This window comes from Myotis davidii, unplaced genomic scaffold (assembly GCF_000327345.1).
Source record: "Myotis davidii unplaced genomic scaffold, ASM32734v1 scaffold1255, whole genome shotgun sequence".
NCBI classification, from domain to species: Eukaryota; Metazoa; Chordata; class Mammalia; order Chiroptera; family Vespertilionidae; genus Myotis; species Myotis davidii.
The window spans coordinates 44,706-60,137 of record NW_006286692.1 but is presented as its reverse complement, the minus strand read 5'-3'; the positions used below and the strand labels follow the sequence as shown (position 1 = coordinate 60,137).

The window sequence follows — 15,432 nt, the reverse complement described above, 5'->3', positions numbered from 1 at the left end:
AGATTTCTAGCTTGCTAGTAAATCAACAAATATTTTTAAATTACTAATTTAGATCCTTTTTTTCTAAAGATATGTGTACACACATACACACCCACTTCTTCCTCATTAATCCTCTTACTCCTAAATCACATCTTTGTTACTATACTTACATATAACATGCAGTACATATCAAAACCATGCAAATCTGTTATATAGGCTCAGAAAAAGGAAGTGTGAAAAATATATATAGGCTAAAATGTAATCATGAGGCAGAATTCCAAAAATAGGGCTTCTAATCATATTTTTTAAGATTTGTTAAATTAGGATTTGTTAAGCAAAGCTCACTGGTACTGAATGGTAACCAGCAGTAACTCAGAAGACCACAAGGTAAACTGGCAAAAACCAGTTTATAACTCATAGGCCTGGAGGAAATACACAATACGCCTGCAGGGGGCTACACAGGGAAGCCAAGACAGGTTGCAGGCAGAGGGTGGCAGGACCCAGAGTGCATGCCTTTGTTAGGAACACCATGTGGAGTGCCCTGGGGTTCTCAATTGAGGTCCAGATTGTTATATTCAGAGGAAAATCAGCAAGGTTTTGGTAAACTCTCCAGCAATCTTATATACACGGCATACAAAATAAAGACCCTGAGGTACACAACACTCTATAGTGCTCAAGGGCTTCTTGAGAAGTCATATCAAACCTTACACATTTAATTGTGACACTGTAAGTTGGTGTCTAGTGTGTGCACTGGAGGGAGAATGGAGTTCAAGTCAAGGCTCCTTAGCTACACAAGACAAATGCCAATGCAGAAACATCATAAAGTATTTTAGCTAAACTCTTACAAATACTTCCACTAGATCTTTACTGCAACCATCATAATGTCCCTGTAGGTACAACAGAAAGAAGAAAACATAAATTCTGGGGAAACTCTACACATTATATAAGGTTAAAGGTCCCTGGGTAAAGGACTTCTAGTAATATTCCAGTGCATTACAAATTGTTACCCACAACGGTGAATGAGGTAGGAAACATTAACATTCAAGGCATGTTAACACCTCATTCATTACACATCACTATTAATACACTTATGTTCATTCATTTTATCAATGAGAATATATTAAGTCCAAACATAGTCTAAACATAGCATTACAAACCCACTATATTACCACTAGTCAAAATACACATTACAATTATTTATAAAATTATGAAATGAATTAAGATTTTAAGCCAATAATACTTTGTTTCAAAAAAATCACAAATACTGTCATAATAATAACTTTTTAAAAAGGATACAGTGTAAGCAATTACATTTATTCAAACATCCATACCCTTGGTATTTTGATTCCTACTAAAAAGCCACGTAACTTTATTTACTGGGTTCTCTGAAATAAGTATTTGGATTTACTGATATTTGAAAGTGTTGACTTATTACTTTCTACTGTGAATTTGCTAATATTTTAGATTTAATTTTGATTAGCTACTTTGCTAGATTTTCTAGATCTTTAAAGTCACTTTAAAGGGTAAATTCTGTGGGGTTTTCTAAAGTGTGTATTTTGGACAAAAATCTTTCTTCATTTATAACAAATAAAGAATTTATCTCCAGTATGCATTCTCTGATATTGAGAAAGGCTGTAGGTCCTGCAAAAGGGTTTGCCATATTCTTTAAATTTTTAAGTTTCTCTCCAATATAAATTCTCATTTATCAATTAAAATATAAATGCTAAATACAGGTATTGCTGCATTTTTGACATTTGCATGATTTCTCTCCACTATGAACTCTCTGAAGTTCAGTGAGATTTGTTTAATGGTTAAAAATTTTGCCACATTCTTTTTATTAGTATTGTTTCAGTCTAGCATGATTTATGTGATATGGACTAAGGTTCCAACACTGGGGGGAAGGCTTTTCCACGTTCTCTACACTTCCTTCTGGTGTGAATTCTATATACTTAGTGAAATTTGGGCAACAGCTAAAGGTTTTTCCACATTATTTACATTTGCATTGCTTCTATCCAGTTTGGATTCCCCAATACTGAGTAAAGCTCAGAGGTTAGCAGAGGTTAAAGGCTTTGTCACACACTTTACATTTGTAAAGCTTTTCTCAGGTATGCATTCTCATATGTTTGGTAAGGTTAAAGCAGATGATAGAGGATCTGTCACATTCTGAACATTTACAAGGTTTCTCTCTAGTAAGAGACCTCTGATATCTGGTAACAGTTGAACAGTGCTTAAAGGGTCTGCTACATTCTCTACATTTATAAGGCCTTCCTCCAGTGTGAAATCTCTGAAGTTAAGTAAGTTCTGATCACTGGGTAAAGGCCTTGGCATATTCTCTACATTTATAAAACTTCTTTCCAGATGGATTCTCTGATGTTGAGTAAAGCTGGAATACCAGTTAAAGGCTTTGCCACATTCTCCACATTTATAAGGCTTCTCCCCAGTATGAATTCTATAATGGTTGGTTAGGTCTGAACACCGGTAAAAGGCTTTGTCACATTCTCTGCATTTATAAGGCTTCTCCCCTGTGTGAGTTCTCTGATGTCGAGTCAGGCTTGAATACCAGTTAAAGGATTTGCCACATTCTTCACATGTATAAGCCTTATCTCTACTATGGTTTCTCTCATGTTTCATAAGGCTTGTACAATCATTAAAAGTTCTGCCACATTCTCTACACTTATAAGGCCTCCCTACAGAATGAATTCTCTGATGTTCAGTAAGTTTTGAGCACCTGGTAAAGGCTTTGCCACATTCTCTACATTTATAAGGCTTCTCTCCAGTATGAATTCTCTGATGAAGGGTAAGGCTTGAACTCCGGATAAAGGCTTTGTCACATTCTCCACATTTATAAGGCTTCTCTCCAGTATGAAGTCTCTGATGAGTAGTCAGGTCTGAACACCGGTTAAAGGCTTTGCCACATTCTCTGCATTCATAAGGTTTCTCTCCAGTATGAATTTTCTGATGTCGAGTAAGGCTTGAATACCAGTTAAAGGCTTTGCCACATTCTCTACATTTATAAGGCTTATCTCCAGTATGAATACTCTGATGTCGAATCAGGCTTGAAAACACGTTAAAGGTTTTGCCACATACTCTACATTTATAAGGCTTCTCTCCAGAATGAATTCTCTGATGACTGGTAAGGCTCGAATACCACTTGTAGGCTTTGCCACATTCTCTGCATTTATAAGGCTTCTCTCCAGGATGAAGCCTCTGATATTCATTAAGTTTTAAGCACTTGTTAAAGGTTTTGCCACAATCTCTGCATTTATAAAGCTTCTCTCCAGTATGAAGTGTCTGCTGTTCAATAACATGGGAATGCAACTTAAAAACCTTATCACATTCTTTACATTTGTAAGGCTTCTCTCTAGCACGGATTTTCTTATGCATATATACATTGGATAATTGACTAAGGACTCTCACACACTGGTTACACCTGAAAGGCGCCTCCCCAATATCAGTATTTTTAAGTTCAGTAAGATTTAATGACTGATCGAAAGAGTTGGCATATTCATTACATTTGTCTGTCATCTCCACACCATGAATATCCTGAGGTATAACAATATTTGAGCTTTTATCAAAGACATTCGGACACTTATCATTTCTCTGTGGAAGCTGAGTTGTCTGATGTTTATCAGAATTTGACTCTTGTTTAATGTTTTTCCAAGATTCATTGCACTGGAGACTTCTCTCTTCATTATGCGTACTCTGGTAATCATTGAAGACAGAAAGGCCTTTAGTGATGGCATTTAACATTGCACATGCAAAGCTGTTTCCAATTATCTATTCTGCTATCTACTGAACCATGATGGTTGAATATAAACCCTAATAAACTCATAAAAATTAAAGGCTCTGGAATAAGAAAGAATATGTATCTGTGAAAGAATAATGCAAACTTGCTTAAGGATTTACAAATTCATACTTATAATTTCTATCTTTATTTTTCAATCTGATTTTTTAGAAATATTTTACTTAACCAAACCCTACATTAAATCATCCAATGGATTATCTGCACAGTAGACTAGCTTACTTCTCTGATATTACAAATTTAATTTCAGAGAATATGTACGAATATGTACTTGTTAAAAAATATCTGGACTTTACGTTCAGAAACACATTGTTGTGCCAATATAAGTAACTTAGAGTAGAAAATTTTAATATGTTTTATATCTAAAAAGTCTTTTGCCAACAAGATTTTTATATGGGTAATTGCTCCATTTGCTTATATCCCTCATAACATCCTTTTTTCTCTTCATATTTCCCTGCCCATTACAAAACTTTCATTAAGTGTAAATTCTCAATGCCACATCTTCGGTATCTTACCTGGAACATTTCGTGGAATGAATCTTCTATGCCTGACTTTGGCAACAAGTCCTGGGTGGCTTGAGAAGATATAGCTGAAATATACCAAATTAATTATCAAACACTACACTCAGGTAAATATTCTTTAAATTCTAATGTACAGAAAAGATTTCAGATGGCAGAATAGGAAGCACCAAAACATTCTTCCTCTGTGGAGATGTTAAGTTACCAATAATTACTGAACCAATTGCCTTCTAGAGTACTTCAGAAGCCAGCTCAAGACCACTACAGCCCCAGAAAGCACAAAACAAAAATATCATATCAAAGAGAGAAGAAAAGTTGCTTGCACTTGCTCACCCTCCCTAACCCACTACAAAATGACTGTGGGATAACTCCAAATTCTCAGTTTCTTCTCAGAAGAGAAATGAGTGTACTGTGAGTTTCATGGTCTTTTGTTGTTGTTGTTGTTTTTGCGACCGCCTGAAAGACTTGTTTCTATTTTGAATGACACAGATTGCTAAGGAAATGGCAATACGCTGTGAATGCATTGTGGCAGCTGTGAAGAAAAAAAAAGTAAGTGTTCAGGCACCAGAGGGACGACAGTACTGAAGACATCCATCAGGGATAGGAAGACATCATGAGCTCTATATATAACTGGGAAATTACACAAAACACACATACAACCTTCAGGTCAAGATGGTGGTGAAAATAAATGTGGTACCGGCATTCTCCCACAACCATGTAAAAAATACAACTAAGGCTTCTCTCCAGTATGGAACTACAGTAAAACCATCATTCAGAACCACCTGACACCTAGTTGAACAGAAGTCCTACAATTAAGGTTATAAAGAAGAAGCCTCATTGAGACTGATAGGAGGTGCAAAGATGTTGAATGGACTGGTCCCACAGGGCGGAGAAAAATCATGAGGGACAATTCAGCTACATAGGTCAACTCTGAGGAGCTAGGGGACCCAGCCCATACTAGGCCCACCAGCCCAGGTTTCCAAGGTCGGGAATAGATGTCACCATTAATTCTGGCTATAAAACCAGTGGGGATTGTGGCTGAGTATGAAGGATAGCTGCTGGCGTCCAAGGCAGTTCCTCTTAAAGGGCCCGCAAATGGACATACTCAGACTCACTCCCTCTGAGTCCCAGTGCTGAAGGAGCAATTTGAAATCAGCCAGGTATATACAGGGAGGAACTGAAGTCTCTGGCATTAAGATGAGAGCTGAAGAAGCTTTCTCCCAGACAGAAGTTTTGGTAGAAGCCACTGTTCCTTTTCTGAGTCCTTTCCCCACAGAGGAAGTAGGCAGGTGCCATATCTAAAACTCCATCTACCTGGCTCACACTGCTTATCCCACCCTGGAGATTTCCTGAGACCCCACACCATCAACTTGTAGGCCCACCCAAGCTGTTTTCACTGGCTTTTCAATATAAACAGGCTGGCATACACTCAAGCAGCATCCTGGCTTCAGTGTGTGCCATACCTCTCGCTAAGTGTTCCCAGGCTCAGCAATAGTGGCAGCTGGCCTTGGTTCATAGCTTGGTCTTGCCTTAGAAACTCCAACCTCAGCATAATTAACAGACATATGCAGATCCCTTTGTAGATCATGCCAGGTGATCCCAGGTAGAACACAGGCACTGGTTGTGGTTGACTTTGCCCTGCACTTCATGGAGGCCCCAAGCCAGCACACCTGGCGGACACCTTCAGAGGATGTCGAAGCACCAACCAAACCACCTCCACAAGCAATAAGCTCAAGGGGCAGACTCAGCAGGCACCAGACCACAATGAAGTAAGTCCTGCTCCACCAGGTGAGCCCTGCACAGCTAATCCTCCACAATGGTCACAGCAAGTTTTTTCAACTGATGAGCCTTGGCCTAAATCCCTCCCATTGAAATTCCAACAGCAATCAAGGCTCAACTACAACAGGAGAGTATACATAGCCCATACGGTGGGGCGCACTGGAATGCTCAGCTCAGGTAGACAGGAGGCTATGCCACTGGAGGCTACTAGACATCTACTACATTAGGCCACTCTTCCAAGCCTGAGAGATGTAGCAGCTCGACCTAATACATGGAAACAAACACAGAGATCTTTCCAAAATGAGGAGACAAAACATGTCCAAAATGAAAGAACAGAACAAAACTGCAGAAAAATACTAAACAAAACCGAAACAAACAAAAAAAAAAAACGAAACAAGCAATCTACTAGATGCAGAGTTCAAAACTTAGAGGAATGCTCAATGAACTTAGGGGAAGAGTAGATGAACATAGAACTTCCAAAGCTTAAAAAAAAAAGAACATGCAAACCCCCAAAAAAGAACCACTCATAAATGAAGCACATACTAATTAAAATGAAGAAAAATTTACAAGGAAATCAATAGTACAGTAGATGAAACCAATAATCAAAACAGCATAAAGAAAAAAGCATCCAAAAAAATTATGACAGTGTAAGGTACCTCTGGGACAACTTCAAGTATATCAACATTCACATCATGTGGATGCCAAAATAAACGAGAAAGCAGAACAGAAAGAGACTCATACATACAGATAACATTGTGATGGTTGAAAGTAGGAAAGCTGGTTTGGAGTTGGATGATAAAAATAAAGGAATTAAGAAGTACAAATTGGTAGTAATAGAATAGTCATGGGGCTATAAAGTGTAGCACATGGAATATAGTCAATAATATTCTAATAATTATGCATGTTGTCAGATGGGTATGACATTTATTAGGATGATCACTTAAGTTATATAATACTGGGTGGACACCTGAAACTAATATGCAGTATGCCACCTGTATTTGAAAAAATAACACACACACACACACACACACACACACACACTGATTACATTTTCCAGAATAGGTTGGACAGGCCATTAAAAATCTACCACAACTCATTGTTCTTTGTGTTCTCCTATACAAAGCAAGTTCGTAAAGAAATGAATGGCATCTGCTTCTCATGACCTTAAATAGCAACAAAAGATCACAAGGCATACAAAGAAACAGAAAAACATAGTCCAATGTTAATGAAGATCTATTAATTACCTGACAAAGAATTCAAAATAACCATCGTAAAGGGGCTCAATTGGAAAATAGAGCAAAAAACATAGAAAGCTAAGTATTACCATCAAACCTATGCATGACAAAACTAAAAATGCATCTAAAAATATAAAAGAGAACCAAACAGAGATTGGGAACTGAAGAATACAGTATCTGAATTTAAATAGAAACATCAGCAACAGACTTGATCATAAAGAAGAAAGAATAAGATAACTTGGGCATCTATCCCCAGTGTTCCTGGGATGTGGGAACCAAATTCTAGTATTTCAACCACTTCTCTCACAAACTACTTACATGAGGCAGAAAACAGACTTAAAAACTGGTTTAACATAGAATTCCTCAGCAAGATTCACAAAGTTTCCCACATTCCCCAACGAAATGCAAGAGCAGTCAGGTCATACTACCCTCACACTAATTGAAATAAAGAATAATTTAAAAGGAAATTATTCTGTTTGAAGAGGACTTTGGCTCTCACTGCAAATGTGATGGAAGATCAAGGAGCAGAAGGAGAATCCTTAGATGACAGTCATCTAAGTGTTGGAGAGGATCTGTCCCTCTAACACAGAAACAGAAATAAACCTCATCCTCTAAAAAATCATTTCTCTTAAAACAGATCTTTCCAGACCATAGTTTAAGGTCTGATTTCCTCTGACCTTTGGCCTCCCACCTGGGTCAGCTGTTTCCTTCATTCCCACCTACCTGGGTGGATGACTACAGTCTTTTCTTCCTCCAACTCCCAGGTCTCCTCCATTTGCTCCAAAAAAGTGAGGTCTGGCTTAGACACAGTAAGACCTGTTTATGAGAAAAAAGGAACATGAGTTTTAATGGAGATTCTCCAATTTCCAATCTGGTCCCTGTGCTCAAGAAGTGACAGGATAGGACATTTTAGAATACCAGAGTATTCCAGAAAATTATCCCCCCAAATATTATTTTTTGACAGCACCTTTACCATACCAGAGACTACATTTAAAGTTTTCCAATCCTGATTTCCACTTGCAAGTACAATAGCAAAACACCAATTTCTTTCCTTGAGAACACAGATCTGAAATTCTATCATAAAAAGCAGATGCTACAAGCAGACACTGTACTAATGAAGAAAACAAAACCCTATGGGTGGAGTACAAAATCTTGAAAGTGATCCTCACCCAGGAATACCAGGTTCCTGTAGTTCTGCAACATCACGTCCCTGAACAGTTTCCGCTGAGCTGGGTCCAGGCACGCCCACTCCTCCTGAGAGAATTCTATGGCCACATCACTGAAGGTCAACTGACCCTGAAATTTAAAAAAAAAAAAATTACTCAAGTGGCCATGGGTAGAGCTCATCATGGGACCCAATATGAAAACAGAGTTAATGGAACCAGTTTTGACCTAAAAGTATCCTGAATTATCCAATAAGATCATTTTGACACTAACATTCTCTAAAGTATTTTGAGAAAGGAGGATGACATATGATCCACAAAACCACTGTAGAGCTCTACTTTTCTGGAAGATAAATTTTAAAAATAAAGGCAACAACATAGGCATATCCTATGTTAAGTGCTATATTTGAATCATAGAGGATCAAGTATATATATTTCTTAGGTTGAGAATTCATTCTCAGTGAAAACTAAACAGTACTTCTAAAATTTTAATATGTACATCAATAAAGTGGAGATGGAAACAAATGCAGATTCTTATTCAGAAGTTCTAAGGAGGGGCCTGAGTTTCCAACGTTTAACCAGCTCACTTTTAACTACGGACGCCAATGTGTCTGAACCATGAACTGCTCCTTTAGATAGCACCGAGTAAACAAACACAGGAAAAAAATTCGTATATAGGATTTTGACTGAAGAGTTTTATGGAATTTACAGGCCTCATAAATTAGTAAGCCAACCAACCACAGTTCTTCTCTAAAATTTAGTATGTACTAGATATTATTCTAACAGTTTTCTATAAATTAATTAACAAAACTCATTAAGAAATCAGAGAACAATGATATTATTCTTCCTTTTTCATGAGACTGTTTTGTAAAACATCCAGCAAATGATAGAGGCGGGGTATTATTCTAAACTTTACCTAGTATGTGTCTGTGATGCCTGCGAAATACAATAAAAGTTTACAGATCTGAGGCCTGACTGATAAAAGACTCCAACTGCGAAGCTTCTATCGCCGGGCAAACAAAAATGAGAGCGTTTATTTTGCAATGCAACCTACAAGCAAAGAGAGACTAAAAAGACAAAAGAGTTTCCAGATGAATGTGATTGTTTATGCACATTTTTCAAAAGATTTCTGTGAGGCCTGGCCAGTGTGGTTCATTGGTTGAATGTCTATCTATGAACCAGGAGATCACAGTTCGACTCATAGTCGATTGCAGGGGTTGCGGGCTTGAACCCCATAAATCTTACAAATTTATGAGACTGGGGGGCATGTAGGAGGCAGCCAATCAATGATTCTCTCTCATCATTGACGTTTCTCTCTCTCTCTCTCCCTCTTCCTACCTCTCTGAAATCAATACAAATATATTTTTAAAAAAATATTTCTGAGAGACTGTTACTGGGGATAAAGAAAAAATATTAACTCTATAATTCGAGAACATCTGCACCAAGTGAAAGTCAGGTTTAAAGGAGTTGACATCAAGTAACTGAAGCACATGGAAGGACACATCATCACCAACATTAGTTTTATCAAAATTTCAATCCACATATACCTTCCATATTTTATAAATCTAACAGTGCATTTAAAAAGTAAGACTTTCTTGCCAATGTAGTGAGCAAGTCTCTTCTAATTATTTTTCTTTTTCAGAACTTTCTGATCTACTCTGAGCCACTAAGGCCATCCTGATTAAATGTAGATTTTTCTCAATCCTGTTCTACAGAACTGATGTTGTAGCCATACGAAATCTAAAATGTACATTTCCCATCTTCACACCCCATCTCAATAGAAATCCTGGTTATCAATGCCTTCCCATGTCACAAAGAAAATATTTTCAAAAGTTGAAGGTGTAGGGAGAAGAAAGTGGACATCTGTAATACTTTCAACAATCAAGATAATTTTTGTTAAGTTGAAGGCGTAGGGGTTCAGAACAAGGCACCCTAAATTATGTTTCAATGGTGTGTGGATTATTTTGAGCTAAAGGCACCAAAACCGTGTGGGTTCAAAAGAAGCTTCTGGTCTCCCCTTTAACTACCTAGAAGAATTTAAATTAGGAGCCTGGCCTGTGATACGTGTTAAAACCAAAAATGACTATTTACCTATCTAGGTGGTAGGCAAACTAATACTTCCTGAACATGTGATCTCCGGTCAAAGATCTTCTGAAGTTTCAAAGTGCATTACCTCATCCCAGGCTCAGAATGCCTTATATATCAAATTTCCCTTTCAGTCTCTGAACCTGTGAATGAGAGGTCTCTGACTCTCTCATGTATGTGGAGCTCCCATACATATTTTACCTGTTAAACTTCAATTTTCCCTTGCAATCTGTCTCATGTCTATCTGATGAGACCAACCAAAAGAACCTTGAAGGTAGAAGAAAGTATCTTCCTCCCCCACAAAGGTCATTAATTTATGGCAAGAGTTCATCATGCCCTATAGGGGATGTGGATGGAGACAATGGACAGAAAACTGTGCGACAAAAGAAAAAAATATTGCCCAGCCGGTGTGGCTCAATAGTTGAACTTCAGCCTATGAGCCAGGAGGTCATAGTTCGATCCCCAGTCAGGGCACATGCCCGGGTTGTGGGCTCAGTCCTCAGTGTTGGGCATGCAGTAGGTAGCCAATCAATGATTCTCACTCATCATTGATGTTTCTCTCTCTTTTTCTCTGAAATCAATAACAATATATTTTTTTAAAAAAGAGAAAAATAGCCCTGGCTGGTTTGGCTCAATGAATAGAGCATCAGCCGGTGTACTGAAGGGTCCTGGATTCGATTCCGGACAAGGGCACATGTCCGGGTTGCAGGCTCAATCCCCAGTAGGGGGCGTGCAGGAGATAGCCAATCAATGATACTATCTCATCATTGATGTTTCTATCTCTCTCTCTCTCCCCCTCTCCCTTTCTCTCTGAAATAAATAAAAATATATTTTAAAAAATAAAAATTTAAATAAATAAATAAGAGAAAAATATTCTAGAGACAGTATAGAAATGTCACCACCCCTCAAACCCCATTCAAAATCCCAGAGAGAGCTGACAATATCTCCCTCCTAAAGGCCTGCATCCTTATAGATGTCGAAACTGCTGATGCACATGAGCAGTTGAAGGACCTTCCTGGGGTGGCTCCAGTGAACTACACCATCATTATTTCCCCCACAGCACAGGCGCTAACAACCAGGCAGCCCAGTTGGAAAAGGAAATCACCCCCCCTGAAACGGAAATTTCCACCAACAGGCCTTTTACAAAAGGCGCACTTTGTCCCAAGCTTATTAAAGCAGACGATCAGAGCCATCCTTGAGTTGGTTCCGAGGACCTTCCAGTCTTCTGTGTGTTGTTCTTTATGCTCAGCATAAGCCTAACAAAATTTACCCAGAAGTTTCTCTGAAGGTTCCTCTTGATTTGTATCTTGGGAAACTGAAAAATTTCATATGCCAGTAGCATTTTAAAGAGGTAACAGACAATCCTAAGGAAAACTAAGTAAGTACTTGAAAACCACCTCACTAGGAAGGACCATCAAAATAGAGAAGTAAAGGTTTGCAGCTTCTAAACCCACGAACTTTAGAAAGAAATGCAAACACAACTGACCCAAGACAGAGCGTTTACCTGAGGAGCAGCCATGTTGTCCTTCTTCTCCTCCTGCTCCGGGTGGTTTCCTCAGGCGAGATTATGTTGCAGAATCACATCTGCGGCTTGAGGATATGCCGTGCTTCCACCACACTCACAGGCAGAAGGAACTTGAAATGATGAAAAATTCCACACTCCCTTGTCCTTTGTCACAGGAGAGATTCAGAAACAATGAGATCCTACATGAAGACCAAACTGAGTTTTTTCTCTACTTTCTTTCCTGCGCTCTACCCTCCAACACGTGCACAAATTCTGACACTGCAATGACAATGTGGACTGTTCTGCTCCTCCCAAACCAAAGAGAGCACCCAGTTACCTCCCCTGGACCAAAGCCAGCTCCTCACAAATGCACTGGGGCAGCGAGCCCTTCTGCTAAACATTGGCCTCAATTTTGAATCACCTGGAGCACAACATTAAAAACATGATGTTTGGCCAGACTCCCGGCCACCTCTCCCCGACCTGCTCTGCTCCCCAGCCTCTCCCAGACTCCACAAGTCCGCACCTCCACCTGCACTTCAGCCACGGATCTATTCCAATAGTTGGGACTCACAACACAGGGAACAAGACTTTTCACGTTGTGGCTTTTGAATGTATGTTTACAAACCAAACCTTCACTCTCGAGAAGGGCCTAATAGTTCCCCGGGAGAATGTCCCAACGATTGCTGATTGCTCCAGCGTGATTGAAGGGGCCAGTCAGAGCCGAAATGCCTTGCTGAACGGGGACACCAAGAATTATGATTGGGATTCTGGCTACACATGCCATCAGCTGGGAAGTGGGGCCATTGTGGTTCAGCTGGCACAGCCGTACATGATTGGGTCGACACGGCTGTTACTTTGGGATGTGACGATGGAAGCTACAGCTACTACATTGAGGTTTCCACCTCCCAGCCACAGTGGACCGTGATGGCCGACAGAACTGAAGTCCCCTGCAAGTCTTGGCAGCCGGTAACTTTTGAAAGACAGCCTGCCTCCTTCATCCAAATGGTTGGAACACACAACACAGCAAATGAGGTGTTCCACTGTGTCCACTCTGAGTGTCCAGGGCAGCAGAGCAGCCTGGGAGGCAAACAGCGAGGAGCCGGGGACAGGGGACACCAGCCCGGCCAGTTAGCTGCTTGAGCCCCGCGCCCTGCAGGCCCCCAGCGGCAGCTCACTGCCCTCCAGCCGGGCTCCACCTCTCACTCATTCGGCGGCAGCACCAGTAAAGGGCTCTGACCGGCAGTGGCTTGGGGGCCCTGTGCGGCAGGACCGTGTCGCTGCCCCGCCCCTTCCTGCGGGGAGCAGGTTTGCTCCCAAGTCCACCCGCTTTGTCCTCAATTTGTTCCGATCAGGCTGGTCTCCAGGGGAGAAGACGGTCTTCAGTCCTCCCCAGCCCAGTGTTCACACCCTGCCTCCCTAATCTAACCCAGGCCCGGAGCAGGCGGAGCAGGCGCGTGTGGGCGGGCAGGGGGCAGGCAGGCCTCTCGAACCGGGGTGCCCTTTGGGAAATGGGTTTCCTTCGTGTCTACTCAAGAACACGTCACCCTGGCAACTGGTTTTTTACTTCTTTTAGTTACTCCCGTTTGCTGAATCCTAGGTGTTCGGGTCTTTTTGAAATGCTCAAACGGCACTTGTTTTAACCCGTTGACACTAACTATCCTTCCTTATTTTTGAACGGTTAAGCGTGGGGTGGATAAGCTGGGGTGGAGTGAGAAGCACGCTGGCCCCCCAGGGCTCACAAGGACACTCCGCAGAGGACGTTCAGCAAAACACAGGCACTGAGCAGTTGTGGCACTGAGCAGCCTGGCACTGAGCAGCTGTGGCACTGAGCAGCAGGCACTGAGCAGCAGGTACTGAGCAGCAGGTACTGAGCAGCCTGCCCCTGAGCAGCAGGTACTGAGCAGCAGGTACTGAGCAGCCTGCCCCTGAGCAGCAGGTACTGAGCAGCAGGTACTGAGCAGCCTGCCCCTGAGCAGCAGGTACTGAGCAGCAGGTACTGAGCAGCCTGCCCCTGAGCAGCAGGTACTGAGCAGCAGGTACTGAGCAGCCTGCCCCTGAGCAGCAGGTACTGAGCAGCAGGTACTGAGCAGCCTGCCCCTGAGCAGCAGGTACTGAGCAGCAGGTACTGAGCAGCCTGCCCCTGAGCAGCAGGTACTGAGCAGCAGGTACTGAGCAGCCTGCCCCTGAGCAGCAGGTACTGAGCAGCAGGTACTGAGCAGCCTGCCCCTGAGCAGCAGGTACTGAGCAGCAGGTACTGAGCAGCCTGCCCCTGAGCAGCAGGTACTGAGCAGCAGGTACTGAGCAGCCTGCCCCTGAGCAGCAGGTACTGAGCAGCAGGTACTGAGCAGCCTGCCCCTGAGCAGCAGGTACTGAGCAGCAGGTACTGAGCAGCCTGCCCCTGAGCAGCAGGTACTGAGCAGCAGGTACTGAGCAGCCTGCCCCTGAGCAGCAGGTACTGAGCAGCAGGTACTGAGCAGCCTGCCCCTGAGCAGCAGGTACTGAGCAGCAGGTACTGAGCAGCCTGCCCCTGAGCAGCAGGTACTGAGCAGCAGGTACTGAGCAGCCTGCCCCTGAGCAGCAGGTACTGAGCAGCAGGTACTGAGCAGCCTGCCCCTGAGCAGCAGGTACTGAGCAGCAGGTACTGAGCAGCCTGCCCCTGAGCAGCAGGTACTGAGCAGCAGGTACTGAGCAGCCTGCCCCTGAGCAGCAGGTACTGAGCAGCAGGTACTGAGCAGCCTGCCCCTGAGCAGCAGGTACTGAGCAGCAGGTACTGAGCAGCCTGCCCCTGAGCAGCAGGTACTGAGCAGCAGGTACTGAGCAGCCTGCCCCTGAGCAGCAGGTACTGAGCAGCAGGTACTGAGCAGCCTGCCCCTGAGCAGCAGGTACTGAGCAGCAGGCACTGAGCAGCCTGGCACTGAGCAGCAGGCACAGAGCAGCCTGGCACAGAGCAGCCATGGCACAGAGCAGCCTGGCACTGAGCAGCTGTGGCACTGAGCAGCCTGGCACTGAGCAGCCGTGGCGTAGAGCAGCCGTGGCATAGAGCAGCCTGGCACTGAGCAGCTGTGGCGTAGAGCAGCCTGGCACAGAGCAGCTGTGGCACAGAGCAGCCTGGCCCAGAGCAGCCGTGGCCCAGAGCAGCCTGGCACAGAGCAGCCTGGCACAGAGCAGCCTGGCACTGAGCAGCCTGGCACTGAGCAGCAGGCATTCAGTGGCCAGGTCGTGGACCGGTCCTTCCACGGTGACTGGGAGGTGACAGGAAGCACCCACTGTGCGCCTGCTGATGACGTGCTCAGATGCCTGTGTGGAACCGGCACACCTCCCTTGGGCTGGGCCGCGGGCAGGGCGGGCAGGCATGCAGGCCTGGGCT

The 15,432-nt window shown here is 42.8% G+C and overlaps 1 protein-coding gene across 1 annotated transcript; it reads right to left on the bottom strand.

Annotated features, from left to right (window-relative positions):
• Nucleotides 1-2,189: 2,189 nt before the first annotated feature.
• On the bottom strand, nt 2,190-12,284 carry LOC102758238 (zinc finger protein 595). The gene is given in 6 exon segments (XM_015560598.1): nt 2,190-2,337; nt 2,340-3,681; nt 4,297-4,370; nt 8,037-8,129; nt 8,483-8,609; nt 12,066-12,284. Coding segments are annotated over 6 exon segments (1,704 nt in total). The 5' UTR covers nt 12,081-12,284; the 3' UTR covers nt 2,190-2,284.
• Between the last annotated feature and the right edge of the window lie 3,148 nt (nt 12,285-15,432).